Genomic DNA, 17,036 nt, shown 5'->3' with positions numbered 1-17,036 from the left:
ATATATATATATATATATATATATATATATATATATATATATACACATACACACACACACACACAAACACGCACACACACACACGCTTGCTGTCCCCTCAAAATAATGCAACACACAACCATTAATGTCTAAACCGCTGGCAACAAAAGTGAGTACACCTCTAAGTAATAATACACACATATACATACATACACACACACACACACACACACACACACACACACATACAGTTGTGCTCATACGTTTACATTCCCTGGCAGAATTTATGATTTCTTGGCCATTTTTCAGAGACTATGAATAGCACAAAAACATTTTTCAATCATGGTTAGTGTTTGGCTGAAGCCGTTTATTATTATCAATCAACTGAACTTACTCTTTTTGAATCATAATGGCAACAGAAACTACCCAAATGACCCTGATCAAAAAAGTTTACATACCCTGGTGATTTGCCTGATAACATTCATTCAAGTTGACACAAAGGGGTTTGAATTGCTATTAAATGTAACTTTTAATTAAGTGTGTGTATAAAAGGCCAATGAGTTTCTGGACTCCTATCAGACCCTTGAATCTTTCATCCAGTGCTGCACTAACGTTTCTGGATTCGGAGTCATGGGGAAAGCAAAAGATTTGTCAAAGGATCTGTGGGAAAAGGTAGTGGAACTGTATAACACAGGAAAGGGATATAAAAAGATGTCCAATGAATTGAGAATGCCAATCAGTAGTGTTCAAACTGTAATCATGAAGTGGAAAATTAGGGGTTCTGTTGAAACCAAACCATGGTTGGTAGACCAACTAAAATTTGATTTCAGCCACAACTGGCAGGAAAATTGTTCGGGATGCAAAGAAAAACCCACAAATATCTTTAGGTGAAATACAGGACTCTCTGAAAACATGTGGTGTGGCCGTTTCAAGATGCACAAGAAGGAGATACTTGAAGAAAGATGAGCTGCACGGTCGAGTCACCAGAAGAAAGCCATTACTGCGCAAATGCCACAAAAAGTATCCCGCTTACAATATGCCAAACAGCACAGAGACAAGCCTCAAACTTTCTGGCACAAAGTCATTTGGAGTGATGAGGCCAAAAATGTAGCTTTTTGGCCACAACCATAAATGCTATATTTGGAGAGGAGTCAACAAGGCCTTTGGTGAAAGGTACGGAGGTGCATCGCTGATGTTTTGGGGATGTGTGAGCTAGGCACAGGAAATTTGGTCAAAATTGTTGGCAAGATGAATGCACTATGTTATCAAAAAATACTGGAGGAACATTTGCATTCAGTCAGGAAACTGCGCATGGGGCGTACATAGACAATCCAACATGACAATGATCCAAAACACAAGGCCAAGTCGACCTGTCATTGGCTACAGCAGAATAAAGTGAAGGTTCTGGAGTGGCCATCTCAGTCTCCTGAGCTCAATATCATTGAGCCAATCTGGAGAGATCGCAAAACATGCAGTTCATGCAAGACAGCCCAAGAATTTACAGGAACTAGAGGCTTTTTGTCAAGAGGAATGGGCAGCTTTACAATCTGAGAAGATAAAGAGCCTCATCCACAAATACCACAAAAGACTTCAAGCTGTAATTGATGTTAAAGGGGGCAATACACAGTATTAAGAACTGGGGTATGTAAACTTTTGATCAGAGTCATCTGGGTAGTTTCTGTTGCCATTATGATTTCAAAAGAGTAAAGAGTTGATTGATAATAAATGGCTTCAGCCAAACACTAACCATGAGTGAAAGAAAAGTTTTTGTGTTATTCATATTCTCTGAAAGATGCCCAAGAAACCATAAATTCTGCCAGGGTATGTACATTTATGAGCACAACTGTATATATACAAACACACTATGGTAAAAGTTATTGGACTAAACAACATCAGACAATTGCTTTGAATGGTATATTTTTGTCTAGAATCAAGAAAAAAAATAAAAAAAAATAAAAAAAGGTGTGCATGCCCAGTGCCAATAAATGGATTTGCTCTCTTTTATCACGCTTTCATTTTCTCTATAATTGGCTCCATCCTCCATCTTAGTTGAGTATTCTGACAAGATGGCCTATACGCTCACGATAAATATGAAAACCTGGTTCTCCCCTCAGCTAAGCCCTAAGAGGTCTGTATCAAGTGGTCAAATGTTGTCTAACATATGGTACGTTTGTCTATTATTCTATGTTAATTGTGTAAATTGACCAACACAGATATTGTGTTTCCATGTTGGCTACAGATTGTAAGGACATATCAGCCAACTGGCACTATGTATAATTTTCATTGTTCGTATAATAAGAGATGTAGAAATTTTTAATAAAAAAAGGGGGGCTGCCTGTGATATCTTTAATATTTATACCTACCCAGATTAAAACTGATACAAAAAAAATAAAAATAAAAACACGTGTGTTCATAAGGTAAATACATACATGTCAACCAGTGTAAAAAGTGCATGTAGCACTTGTTGTCTAGGGAGGCTAGATGCTGAGCTAGTGTGGTTGAGCATGCGCGCCTTTTCCCCTCATCACTGTTCGCCAACACTGCTTTCATGGAGACCATTATTTAATAAGCTTGGATTGACAGTGACTAGGCATGCAGGTCAAGGAGGCATGTCAGCCAGATTGCCAGGATATAGGAGCACTCTTAACAGAGGCATTGAAAAAATGTGGGGCTCCTGTGTACTGCAGGAAACTCATCTGTTTACTGTGTCAGTCACACATCAGAAGGCTCCATTACACCTAGTAATTCACACAAGGGAAACTATTCCAAACTCTCTAAAACTGGGATTATATGTAAATGTCAAATCACTCTCCACTTGTGCTGCATCTAAACTCATATATGCTAAAATCAAACACTTGCAGTTGCTGGAGCCTATTCCTAGCTGCAGAGGCATGGACAGGTTTAATGGCAATCTGAAATAACTCAATGACCTGAATCGCCAGCAGTATCCCAGTGCACAAGTGCAAGTGACTTCTTACATATGACAGCACTATATTCACATGAGCAGAGAATTTAAAATAGTATCCTTTGGATGTGTAACTTGGGGTAAAGGAGCGCCGACATGCTCATGTATGACTTTTAAATCATATGGTGGCTGCTCCTGACAAAAACTAGCATTGTGGATCTCTACTGGCTTGAGAATCAGTTAATTTCAGAATCAAAGATAAACACGTCCAAATCAAACAATATACCAGCAGTTAAGATGAAATTGCTCATGAGGATCTCTTATTTATTCTGCAACGTAGTAAGCTTTTATAGCCAGTCACATTGCTATATGGTTCATTTCTCGGTTTACCTGGATGGCACAAGAGCAAGCATTTGTGACCACAAGATGGCTTAAATTCTGTTTCACAAACTTGGCCACAAGAATGAGGTACAAGCCATGGGTCCAGTGGTGGGTCTTCTACTTTACCACAATAACAGTTATATCTGGCAGGTGTCTGGGATCGCTTGTATTCATATCGACACTTTGGGCTGAAAGACAAAAAAGAAAAAAGCAGTATTACAAAGACAGGACGTTAAGTTTCAACTAATGTGCATTAGATAATGTGTGCAGTTCTGATCTTAGTCTCAGGCACAGTGCCTGACTGCATCCACAATAGATTCAAATGTGTCAACAGTTATTTGCAGCATCCAAGATTCATTCAGCAAACAACATGTTTGCTGGGTTTACTAGTGAATGTTAATAATGTGCAAGCTTTTTCTTAAAGCAGAGCTCCACCCAACAGGTGAAGCTTAGCTTGTCTGGAAGGGGAGCAGGTACCTGGTTTTGACAGGTTTCCCTTAGCCGAGATGGCAGCAGCAGCACCTGAGACCTGATTCAAGAATCAGCTTGGGTGAGGACACCGCGGGATGCCTGGACAGGAAAGTGCACTAACAGTAAAAGTCAGCAGCTACATTTGTAGCTGCAGACTTATTTTTGGAAAAGGGGGAGCGGAACTCCGCTTAAGGTTAAAACTGGTAAATTGTTGCCCCTTTAGACTGAAACCAGATGCCCCAGAGGTTACTGCTCTGCAATTCTTATCTCCCAGTTAAGAAGTCACCGTGCCATCCAAATTTTGGTTATGTAACCAGATCCAGAAACACTGCTGTTATCCAAATATCTCTTTACTTGGGAACCCCTTACTGACCTTGTGGTGCAGCACAAAAGATGAAAAGGCAAAGCCTGAATATGCGCACCAGCTTCCAGCTCCCCACTGAATTTCGTCCAAACCCAGTATTTTGAGAGCCCCTGACTTGCAAATCTGGAGTTTTGATCTCACTTACTCAATGCTTGTTCCAGATCCAGTACTGGAGCCAGGAATAGCCGGGAATCTTGCATTTTCGGAAGGCGATTAGAAAAGACAGCCTGCAGTTTTTTTTACTCAATACAAATCTAACTTAATGTTGCAATTTATAAGAAAACTGTCAAAACAGTAGCCTATATTTATATCCATCCTGTTACTATATATACACAACTTATTAATTTCTCTTACTCCCTGTTCCAACAACTTACAAACAGAAAAGTGACGGCAGAAAAAGACTGAGTAGTCCATAGAGTCTGCCCATTTTTTGGTTTTGGTATTTTTTCTTATTGTAAGCTTACGTGGGCAAGGTGCCCTTTTCTATTATATCTAAGTATTCCAAAGCACCTTTACGTACTGTGGGGCTTTTACTAAAAAGCCCCACAGTACCGAGTACTGAGCTTACTAAAACTGAGTGCAATATCTGGTGCAGCGGTGCATGGTAGCCAATCAGCTCCCTCTGATTTTTTTTATGCACTAAATCACGGATATCTATTTTATAGGAAAAAAAAAGTCAATCCATAAATTTAACAAATGATCTGATTTGTGAAATTTTACATACCACGGCCAAGGGTAATCTTTCTTTTCAAAGTCATCATCTGTGAGTGAAGATACAAGGAATATGCTGTCCTTGGCCCACTTCTGGATGCAAGGCATGTGAAAAATGCAATAACAGGCACAGCAGCTCCAGACCTACAAGTGAGCCATTCATAATTAGAACTCCTGATCTTACATGGACACACTGTTCCAGTAAATACATGAGTACAGGATGACAAATCAATAGTAAACAAAAAACATACAAACAAAGCTGTCTGTGAGGTTCTGGATTATTTATAAAAAAGGTAGCACTAAATGATGTTCATTATTCAAACATTTCTACAGCAAAATTAAAGTTACAGACCAATGTTTTGTATGTAATACTTTTATTTGCTCCATTCACACTTGTACAACTTTGCATGGGTGACTTGTCCCTCTGCAAAGTCGGACCCACTGTTCCGTACAAAACATGCAGGTGCGACTTTCATGCAACTTTTGAGGGTTAACATTATAGTCTATGGCCCTTAAGTTGCATAAAAGTCGGACCAAGCTAGTGCATGAACTACTTTACAGTGGATATAAAAAGTCTACACACCCCTGTTAAAAGTTCAGGTTTCTGTGATGTAAAAAAAATGGAGCCAAAGATAAATCATTTCAGAACTTTTTCCACCATGTGTTGAAAACAACTGAAATCTTTTAAGTGGAGGGAAGTAAAAATATGGTTGCATAAGTGTGCACACCCTAAACTAATACTTTGTTGAAGCACCTTTTGATTTTATTACAGCACTCAGTCTGTTTGGGTATGAGTCTATCAGCATGGCACATCTTGACTTGGCAATATTTGCCCACTCTTCTTTGCAAAAACACTCCAAATCTGTCAGATTGTGAGGGCATCTTCTGTGCACAGCCCTGAGATCACTCCACAGTGGTCAATCAGATTCAGCTCTGGCTGGGCCATTCCAAAACTTTAATTTTCTTCTGGTGAAGACATTCTTTTGTTGATTTGGATGTATGCTTTGGGTCATTGTCCTGCTGAAAGATGAAGTTCCTCTTCATGTTCAGCTTTCTTGCAGAAGCCTGAAGGTTTTAGGCCAATATTGACTAGTATTTGGAATAATTAATAATTCCCTCTAACTTGATGAAGGCCTGTGTTCCAGCTGAAGAAACACAGTCCGAAAGCATGATGCTGCCACCACCATGCTTCACAGTTGGTATGGTATTATTTTGGTGATATGCAGTGTTTTTGCGCCAAACATATCTTTTGTAATTATGAACAAAAAGTTCAACCTTGGTTTTATCAGACCATAACACATTTTCTCACATGCTTTTGGGAGACTTCAGACGTGTTTTTGCAAAATTTAGCCAGGCTTGGCGTTTTTCTTCGTAAGAAAAAAGGCTTCCGTTTCTCCCCCCCCCCCCCCCCACAAAAAACGACTTGTTTGTTTTTCACTTGCGTTGTACAGTTTATAGGTCACATTAAAAAGGTGGAAAAAGTTATGAAATGATTTATCTTTGTCTCATTTTTTTTACATCACAAAAACCTGTGTAGACTTTTTATATCCACTGTATATGAATGGTTATCTTTGGAAAACAAGGGATGACACTGATGTCCAAAGTCGCATGACAAGTCGCACAAGTCCAACTTTGATACGATTGTGACTTGTTCTCTGAGCAATTAAAGCAATTCCTTTGCTTCTGGCATGGATGAAACCTCAAGAAAAATGTATAAAAAATAAATAAAAAAAACGCGTGGGGTCTACCCTCAAGATCCATACTAGACCCTTATCCAAGCATGCAGCCTGGAAGGTCAGGGAAGGACTGCAATATAAATCCTGTTTGCCCCCCCCCACACCCCAAAGCACCTTGTCCCCAGTAGTCGGACCGGTTAAGACGACTCTCATAGGGAACCATTCATTTTGACATGTTATGCGACTTATGGTCTCGTAGTCGGAGCGCATGTCGGACCAGTGTGAACCAGCCCTTAAAATGTGGTTTTCATGTCTGCTTTTTTTCTGGCTGCTGATGCGCTCATATACCTGGCAGATCATGCCTGTGCCGCTTCTTCTACAAGTAAACAGACCATGGTAGCATAGCAGCCGATCCAAGCTACCATGGTCGGTTTATATCTTGTGTCATGTGTGTAATGAATCTATATAATATATGAGTTACACTTTTGAATCGAATTACTGAAATAAATGTACTTTTTGATGATATTCTAATTTTTTGATCCCTGCTGATTTTGTACGTTTGCCTACTGACAAAGAAATGATCAGTTTATAATTTTAATGGTAGGTTAATTTTAACAGTGAGACAGAACAAAAATATCCAGAAAAACGCATTTCAAAAAAGTGATAAATTGATTTGCATTTCAGTAAGTGAAATAAGTATTTGATCCGCTATCCGCAAGATTTCTGGCTCCCAGGTGTCTTCTATACAGGTAACGAGCCAAGATTAGGATGTCGGGGACAAGATTGTGGACCTACCAAAGGCTGGAATGGGCTACAAGACCATCACCGAGCAGATTGGTGAGAGGGTGACGACAGTTGATGCGATTATCCGCAAATGATTGAAACACAGAATAACTGTCAATCTCCCTCAGTCTGGGGCTCCATGCAAGATCTTACCTCGTGGAGTTTCAATGATCATGAGAATGGTGAGGAATCAGCCCAGAACTACACAGGAGAATCTTGTCAATTATCTCAAGGCAGCCGAGACCATAGTCACCAAGAAAACAATTGGTAACACACTGAGCTGTGAAGGACTGAAATCCTGCAGCTCCTGCAAGGTCACCCTGCTCAAGAAAGCACATGTACAGCCCTGAAATTTGCTAGTGAATATCTGAATGATTCAGAAGAGAAATGGGTTAAAGTGTTGTGGTCAGATGAAACCAAAATCAAGCTCTTTGGCATCAACTCAACTTGCTGTGTTTGGAGGAGGAGGAATGCTACCTATGACCCCAAGAACACCATCCCCACCATCAAATATGGAGGCGGAAACATTATGCTATGGGGTGCGTTTCTGCTAAGGGGACAGGACAACTTCACCACATCAAAGGGATGATGGATGGGGCCATGTACCACCAAATCTTGGGTAAGAATCCCATTCCCTCAGCCAGGGAATTAAAAATGGGTCGTTAATGGGTCTTCCAGCATGACACTGACCCAAAACACACGGCCAAGGCAACAAAAGAGTGGCTCAAGAAGAAGCACATTACGGTCCTAGAGTGGCCTAGCCAGTTTCCAGACCTTAATCCCATATAAAATATGTGAAGGGAGCTATAGGTTCAAGTTACCAAACGTCATTCTGGAAACCTTAATGACTTGGACAGGATCTGCAAATAGGAGTGTGACAAAATCCCTCCCAAGATGTGCGCAAAACTGGTGGCCAAGTACAAAAAACGTCTGACCTCTGATTGCCAACAAGGGTTTTGCCACCAAGTACTAAGTCATATTTTGCAAATAGGTCAAATACTTATTTTACTCATTAAAATAAATGTATAACTTTTTGAAATATGTTTTTCTGGATATTTTTTGGTTATTCTGTCTCTCACTGTAAATATAAACCTACCATTAAAATTATAGACTGACCATTTCTTTGTCAGTGGGCAAAATTATAAAATCATCAGGGGATCAAAAACTTTTTCCCCTCACTGTGTGTTATATATATATATATATATATATATATATATATATATATATATATATATATCTCTATATATCTCTATATATCTCTATATATATATATATATATATTTTTTTTTTTTTTTTTAATAATAATAATAATAATAATAATAATAATAATATTTACAGACACATTTTTAAAAATCTAAATAAGGTGGAGTTATACTTCGGGAGAGCAAAATAACATTTTAAAGTTTAAAGGATAAAAGTTTTTTTAACCTTAATGCATGCTCTACATTAAAGTAAAAAAAAAAATAAAAAAAAAAACTTTCAATGGTCGTGCATCCCGTAGCCCCCACTAAATAGTCACCAGAACACAATCTAGATCCAGCGCTGTATATCTCTGCAGCAGCGCTTCTCCCCCTCCAGACTCTCACAGGCTTGGCTAAGAGCAGTGGTAACCAATGGCTTCTGTTGCTGTCAATCAAAACCTGTGCACAGAGGGCAGAATGGAGGGCCGAGCCTGCTGTGTGTCTCAATAAATGCAAACAGGCTGGCACCAGGAACCAATAACACTGGCGGGAGACTCTAAAAGAGGACAATCAGGGCTGCTCTGTGCAAAATAATTGTGCAGGGCAGCTAAGTATGACATGTTGGGGATTAAAAAAAAAAAAAAAAAAACACAAAAGCTTTACAATCAACTTTACAATACAGCTTTAAACTGAAAAAAAGAAAGCGTAACTTAAAATTCAAATAATTTAACATAACTGTTCAATATGTATAGGTACCTACAATAACACAGCACTTACAGCTTGGTTTCTCTTCACTGAAGCAATGCATATCAAGCAAGTCACAGCTCCAGACTGAAAAGCCTCGCTCAGGTATTGTTTGGTGCGCGCCAATTCACTGACATCACCATCTATGAAGGTAAAATAATCACGTGGAACAAAAAACATTTCAGTATGCCAGTACAAAACATGTCGTGTAGATATTTGCCTTTCACCTGACAACTAGCGTTCCAACTACCTTAAAAGGAGACCCGTGAGGACAGAAAAATGAGGGGTGCAATACAGGCTTCAGAGCAAGTGAGTTACACACCTGGCATTAGCGTGCAGGTCAGACTTTTCACACATCAATAACTACCTCCATTTTCCAGGTCAATAATTCAGGCAGCATCATTTATATAGCTTATGGGCACAAACCAGTTAAATAACTTTTCTAAACCCTATCTGCATTTAAAATTAACATTATTGCAATTGCAGAGACACAACAGACTAAAAATTATACTAAACACACACTGTTTAATACTTTGTCCCTTCTATTTCTGTATGTAGACGATAAAACTGTATTTTAATTAAAAAAATAAAACACATCTAAGTACCTTTTTCCTAATTGATATACAGCTGTCACATGGCCCAGCTCTTTCCCAGCCTGTCTGCAGAGAAACATAAGCAGGAGGAGCTTCTAGTCCTCTGCTGCTGGTTATATGTAAAATTTTGGAATACAGAGTAAAATTTGTTAATATCAATGTCTCAGAATAACAGGGAGGTGAAGCCTCCATCAATCTACATATAATATTCCTCCCCCATTGTTTAGCTGGTTAGTGAGGAGGAAGGGAGTGGGCTAGCATTTAACACTGTGCATACTGCCCACATGTGTGACTCTTTAGTCGCATGAGCCACTCGGATGTGATAGGGAGGAAATGCTCAGAATAGAAACTCACTGGAAACTGAGCATGTGCAGAGCTGCCAACACGGCTCTGCAAAATCCCCAACTGCAATGGAGAAATGGCCAGAAGGGGGAGATAGAGAGCAGCAGGATCAACCAGGTTTTTTGAAGAATACAGAAAACACATCTCATAGTGACTGAGTGAGCACAAACAGCATGTAATACACCATTTATTGATATTTTTTTTTTTTATGTGGGTTTAGTGACTTTAACCTCTTTATTCATAATGCATATGGAAGGGTTTGAAATACAATGTGATATACGATTCTTTTACATTGACGCTAATCTGGCTTAAAGCACATTACTTTTAGCAAATGTAGTACATTAATAAAAGGACATATTGTAAATGTAGAAGGATATGGGAGCTGACCACTGTAGTTCACAGCTATGAGGTTGGAGTAGCATTTTCAAAAGTGCAGCAATTCCTAAGAGCATTAAATCCCAACTCCAGGAATATGAAAGAAAAGAAAAAAAAAATCCACCCCTGCAGTGGGAGCCCCTACACTACAAAAGTTAAATGCCCGTTATGTCTAGGGATAGAGGAATAAGGAGAAATACTTACCTTAGTTCTTGCTCCAGCAAGATCCGTCCAGCAATGCGATGAGTCCCATGCAGCTGCCTGTCTGCAGGCAGGGCCTACACTCACGTAGAACATGCAGTATAGCATAGCAATAAGGATTCCAGTCATTTGTTAACAACAGTGGCACTTAGAAAATAGTAATCTGTTTATTTAGGAATTGTGAAAAACAGAATTATTTTGCTTCCTCAAATAGAAAAGGATCTAGGACAGATGTAAGGAATATATTGGCCATGAATCCAAAATAGATTATAGTTAAGTTGGCCACAAACTGGTAGAATTATGGTTGAAAATTTTCATTTTTGGAAAGTTCTGTAGATTTTGTAATCATTAAATGGGGTCAAATCACCACTTGTTTTTGACCGTAGCAACGAGAACAGTGCATGTGCTTTTCGTTCAGGAAATTCCAAAATCAAACATTAAGGCTGGGTTCACACTGCAGCATGCTCTGGCTCACAGCAGGGGTCCGGTGCATCAACATTCACTGTTTTAGGTCTAATTTCAGCACGAATTTTAGGCTGAATTGAGACCTGAAATGGACCAAAAAAAGACGCACAGGACTCCTGTGCAATTTGTACTATAGCCACTGCAGAGAGGTGTGAACCGGCTCCATAGAGAGCCGGTCACAATCTCCTGCAATGCGAATAGGATGCAGGGAAATCCAGCACCCAGCCTAAAAGCAAACATCATTTTAAACTACTGTTGAGCGATATTTGTCAAGTCTCTGTAGGCATCATTGAATGTACCTATGAAAATCTACCACTGTAAGGCCAGCTTTACAGTGTAAACTATTTGCTGTCTGGTTTCAGCAGCAATAGAAGTTATTTTATTCATACATTCAATTAAACATCTCTTTCACATACATAAATCTAAAAATTATTGTAGAAGACTTAAAAGCGGTTCTAAAGCATAAATATTTTTTTACCTTAATGCATTCCCAGCATTAAGACAAAATTGTTAATGTGTATTGACCCCTCACCCTCTTCTACTTACCTGAGCCCAATCTTGATCCAGAGCTGTGCCAATCTGCAGTGGCTCTCCCCTTCTCGCCACTCTCATGGGCTTTGAAGAGAGTAGTGGGAGCTATTGGCTCACACTGCTGTCAAAAGAATCTTGCGATGAGGGAGCAGGGGGATGAGGGCAAGCTTATAGACGCAGGCAGCACAGCTCTGGAATGAGCCCACAGGTGTGCTACTATACCTTAAAACCATGCATCATACATACTAGGGGAGAGTACAACTGGTGGAATCAATGGTGGAGAAGGATCGGGTGTTCTGGTAGATCATAGACTTAAAGCGGAGGTCCACCCTAAAATGGACCTTCCGCTCATCGGAATCCTCCCCCCCTCCGGCGCCACAATTGGCACCTTTCAGGAGGAGGGGGGTGCAGGTACCTGGATAATCCAGGTAACTGCACCCACTTCCAGGATAGCTCTCTGCGGAAAGGGGCGTAGATTACGCCCCTTTCCACAAGTGCCCGCCCCCTTCCGCAAGTGCCCCGCTGCCTGCTGGGAAACACACAGATCCCAGAGGCAGCGGGGAGCGTCCTTATTGCTCAGCGGAACTCGCGCATGCGCAGTAGGGAACCGGGAAATGAAGCCGAAAAGGCTCCATTTCCTGATTCCCATACCCAAGATGGCGGCGGCAGCACCCGACAAGACGATCTAGAGATCGGCTTCGGGTGCCGACTTCGCGGGCGCGCTGGACAGGTAAGTGTCACTATTTTAAAAGTCAGCAGCTGCAGTATTTGTAGCTGCTGGCTTTTAAAAAAAAAAAAAAAAAAAAAAAAAAAAAAAAACGCGGAGTCCCGGCGGACTCCCGCTTTAACAACAGCATGCAATTAGATTAGTGGAACTGAATTTATTCTCTCAAGAACAGAAGATTAAGGGGGGATATAATCAACATGTGTAAATACATAAGTGGTCCATATATGGAAACGTTTCTTCACAGTAAGAGCTGTGGAATAGACTCACTCAAGAGCTGGCTCTGTACAGTTCAGTATATCATTTAAAAAAAAAAAAAAAAAAAAAAGGCCTGGATTCTTTCCTAGATACACGCAATATAACTGAATACTATTATTTATAGGTAAAGTTAATCCAGGGATCATCTGATTGCCTCTGGGGAATGAGGGGAGGGGGAGTCGGAAAGGAATTTTTGCCCTGCTGGAGTAAATTGGATCATGCTTTATTGGGGTTGTCTTCCTCTGAATCAACTGTGGGTAGAGAGTTTTGTATACAGGCATGTATTAAAAACAAAACAAAACAAAAAAAACACACAGATGTAAAGGGGCCTTAAATGATTATCCGCTCTCCCTTATAACATACTCCTTTATAAAGGAGTTACAATTTGACTTACACTGCCACCTACTAATGTAAACTAGTAACATAGCTTATCAAGTCAGAAATTGTAACCAATTCTGTTGTGACACATCACACTGAGGCAAACAATATTTCACACTTATATAGTGTTACTGATTGATGATGTACAGCAATCACAGCTTTTGTTGCCCAAGTACCACTAGACTCATACCATTTACAAAGTGGAGTTACCACCTTACCACACTGTGACTAAGAAATGGAATTACCTGTTTGGTTTGTGTAGGTTGTAAAGGTTAAATCTAATATTTTGTTCCGTTTCCCTTCAGCATCTTCATCTCCATCATCATCTTCATCTGACGAGCTATAATTGTCTTCTACAATCTTTCTTACCATTGCCTGATTGGCTCTCTGGATCTCTTCAAACTTCTTCTTGGAGCTATCCACTTTAAAAGAAACACAAACATACCATGTCTATGACAAAAATCTTACAAAAGATACCCGGCAGATACAGGAACAAGATTATGAATCTACAGTATACTTCACTTTAGGTCTTTTACGTATGCATCAATGTAGAACTGGTGTTGAATCACACAATGCAACCTTTAAACATGTCCTAGAAAATGACTTAGAACCCAAGAATATAATTATATATTTTCTATATCTTTTTTTTTTTTTTTTAATCAGAGGCCCTATAAAATAAAATTATGGGTGACGGCATAATGTCATCTTTCACATTTTACCAGAAATGGGGGTAAATATTATGGGTTTTTTTTTTTTATTCATTAAAGCGTATGTTTTCCCAAAGAAATTGTGTTTGAAAAACGGCGGCGTAAATACCATGTATTTGCGCCGCCGTTTTTCGAACACAATTTCTTTGGGAAAACATACGCTTTAATAAAAATATTTACCCCCATTTCTGGTAAAATGTGAAAGATGACGTTATGCCGAGTAAATAGATACCAAACTTTAAAAATTGTGGCTGTCCGTAGAATGGTGGCAAACTACGGTGCTTAAAATTCTCCATAGGTGTTGCTTTAAACGCCTTTACAGGTTACCAGCTTATAGTTACACAGCAGGTCTGGTGCTAGAATTATTGCTCTGGGTCTGACATTTGCAACAATTCCTCACGGGTAGGGCAATCACCGTTTACATACGTGTGTGGGAGTAACGTATGCATTCAGATTTGTGCGTAAGCATAGGGGCGCTTTAAATTTTAAAATTATTTTATACAAAAACATTTTTTCTTTGCTTCTGCTACAAACGGAATTTCTGGCTGAAAAACATTATACCGGGATGATGCCAGTGCAGGCATCATCCCAGTATACCCGCTGCAAAACAAGGACGTCCTAAGGGCGGGAAGAAGTTAAAGTGATTGTAAAGACTAACATTTTCTTTATTTATTTTTTTATTTGATTTTTTTTAACATGTAATACTTTCCTGCTCTGTGCAATAGTTTTTCATACAACAGCCCAGAACCTCCTCTTCTGGGGTCCCACACAAGTCGCATGGGGGAACATATGCGGGTCTGCGCCCAATCCAGGCTGTGTGCATCCATAGACACAAAATGCGCTCGGCCCAGGCCCCGTTCCCACCTATATTTTTTTTAAATCTGATATTCTTTATTAAGATAATTTGTTTAAAAACAATTTTTAGACACTGGCCTCACAAATCTGGGCAGAAATACAAAAACCAAGAAAAAAAGTAAAGTACATATAGAACAAAAGAAATTAACAGCACCGTTTGCTTCTAGAGGATGAGATACAGTGCCTTGAACAAGTATCCATGCCCCTTGAAATTTTCCATATTTTGTCATGTTACACCCAAAAATGTAAAATGTATTTTATTGGAATTTTATGTGAGAGAGAGAGAGAGGTATAAAAAATATATAGAGAGCGAGGTATATAAAATATATAGAGAGCGAGAGCACTGTATATAATTCTGAAAAAAAAAAAAAAAAGTAAAGCTGCTCACGTTTCCTCAGTGCTGCAGCATGCAGCTGCAGTGAGGCTTGTCCGTGGTGTTCTGCCGAAAAACGTCCCCTCGGCGGATAATGCCCCCCCTTGTACTGCGCAGGCGCAGAGTTGAAGATAGCACCTGCACAATGAGCAGGACATTGTGGTCTATGCTGGCGCACGCTCCCGAGGCTTGTCCTACTCTTCAGCTTTGGCTATTTTCAGAGGCTCCCTTCTTCCTTGTACTGCGCAAGCGCTGAGCATGGGGAGGCGATTTTTGGCAGGACACCAGGACTTCTGTGAAGATTACTTACCAATCACATTCTTCTGCTGAGTGACATCAGCATGCTGGCTCAGCACGCATGGCTTCACCTCCGCCCTGAAACAGGGAAATATGCCAGATAGAACAACGATCGGCGGCACGGCATGCACTTTTCAGTTCACAACAGCTTGATGGTCTGAATGGTACGAAACGCACAAATCCCGAGTTGCGATCACGGCGGGCGGAGAATCACGATAACGATTCTCTGCAATTAATCGTGCAGCACTACTGCATGGCATAGAGAAGCACAGACCTAGAAACGACATACCCAAATACCTAAAAGGAGGTACTGTTGATAAGGGAGAAGTGGCCCATTTACATTAAACGGACAGCTGCTGTGCAGTAAAACGGCTGCAATTTACTATGTGACAGCTGTCCATTTAAGCTGCAGTAAGTCAGCAGTAAGGTGGCGTGGAGCACGATTCAGCGCATTAAACAGCTTCCCTTTTTTTCCCCCCAAAATTACATGAGACCTACAAGCATCTGAGTCAAGAACGGTCTGTTTTGTCACATGCTATGGGGTACCACAAGCCATTACATACTGGCCTCTTGGCAAGCAACCAATACATAACATCTAGGGTGATTTACACAATCAACTAATATATGCAGATGACTGTAAGTTTATTACATATGCAGTACTACTTACCATTACCTTCACTTGCATGCAGAGCATTCGGGGCCTTGCTTACAGAAGCATATGAAACATTCCCTCTTCCAGGACCAGGTCTGGAAACACTATTTAAATCTTCTCTCGAGTAGGCAGCATTTCTTGCAGCTGCTGGGCCTGGAGCCGGAGCTGGTCCTCCATTGATAGTATTACCTCGACCTCTTGCTCGACCTCTGCCACCCTGACGCCATGGAGCATCCATCGCTGCACAAGTATAAAGGTGCAATTCTAAAAAAAATAAACACACTCTTTAGACTCTGACAAAATCAATATTAATATTAATATTAAATCAACAGTGCTGTCACCGATTTAGGCTTTTGATTGCTTCAGAAGTGCTTTTATCCCTGCAAACATAGCTTGAAACAGCTCAAGAGGTCAAATACAGGTCAGAAGGAGGTCAGCTGCAGATCAAATGCACCTGGAAAGGATGCATCTCCAACAGATCTCAAATTCAAGCAAAATGCTCTAGAACGTGTTATTCACAAGCCCTTTGCTAGGTAACAGACAGAAAAGACATGGCTTGTAATCATTCACAGCTTCTAGGCAAATCCCAAGATCAACTACAAAATCCAGAGCTGGAAAAGGGAATTAAAATCTAACTCCACATTTAATGTCCCTTTAATTTGTTTGGTTTTGGCCAAGTTAGGCCAAACAAACGACTTCCCTAAAAGGTGCACTTGATAGGTGCACTGTATTAAAGTGGTGTTGCCACCAAAAAAAAAAAAAAAATGCTTAAAATTCATAAGAAAAAATTGTAAAAAAAGTTATTGAAAAAAAAAAAAACATTTTTACTCACCTCTAAATACCTGTTGCTAGGGGGTCCCTCGTGACGGGGGCGCTATTCCTCCCGCTGACACCAGTGACGGGGGAGATACTCCTCCTGCTGACACCAGTGACGGGGGCGCTACTCCTCCCGCTGACACCAGTGACGGGGCGCTATTAGTCGAGCTGACACCAGTGACGGGGCGCTATTCCTGCCGCTGACACCAGTGACGGGGACACTATTCCTCCCGCTGACACCAGTGACGGGGACGCTATTCCTCCCGCTGACACC

General features: G+C 40.3%; 1 protein-coding gene across 2 annotated transcripts in view; it reads right to left on the bottom strand.

Moving 5' to 3' along the window:
* The window catches only part of NFXL1 (nuclear transcription factor, X-box binding like 1), a 149,926-nt gene that overhangs the window by 131,491 nt on the left and 1,399 nt on the right, over window positions 1–17,036 (bottom strand). Inside the window, exons 2-6 of one of the 2 annotated variants that reach the window (XM_077477531.1) lie at window positions 15,962–16,210; window positions 13,308–13,484; window positions 9,229–9,338; window positions 4,825–4,955; window positions 3,275–3,453 (exon numbers count right to left, since the gene is read on the bottom strand). In XM_077477531.1, the coding sequence (XP_077333657.1) occupies window positions 3,275–3,453; window positions 4,825–4,955; window positions 9,229–9,338; window positions 13,308–13,484; window positions 15,962–16,184 (820 nt within the window). In that variant the 5' untranslated portion in view covers window positions 16,185–16,210. The remainder of the gene's footprint in view (window positions 1–3,274; window positions 3,454–4,824; window positions 4,956–9,228; window positions 9,339–13,307; window positions 13,485–15,961; window positions 16,211–17,036) is intronic. The other variant, XM_077477532.1, reaches the window with a different exon arrangement.

This window comes from Lithobates pipiens, unplaced genomic scaffold, assembly GCF_037356315.1.
Source record: "Lithobates pipiens isolate NorthernLeopardFrog02 unplaced genomic scaffold, aLitPip1_a1.2 Scaffold_13, whole genome shotgun sequence".
NCBI lineage: Eukaryota > Metazoa > Chordata > Amphibia > Anura > Ranidae > Lithobates > Lithobates pipiens.
This window is presented reverse-complemented; position numbering and strand designations above follow the sequence as displayed.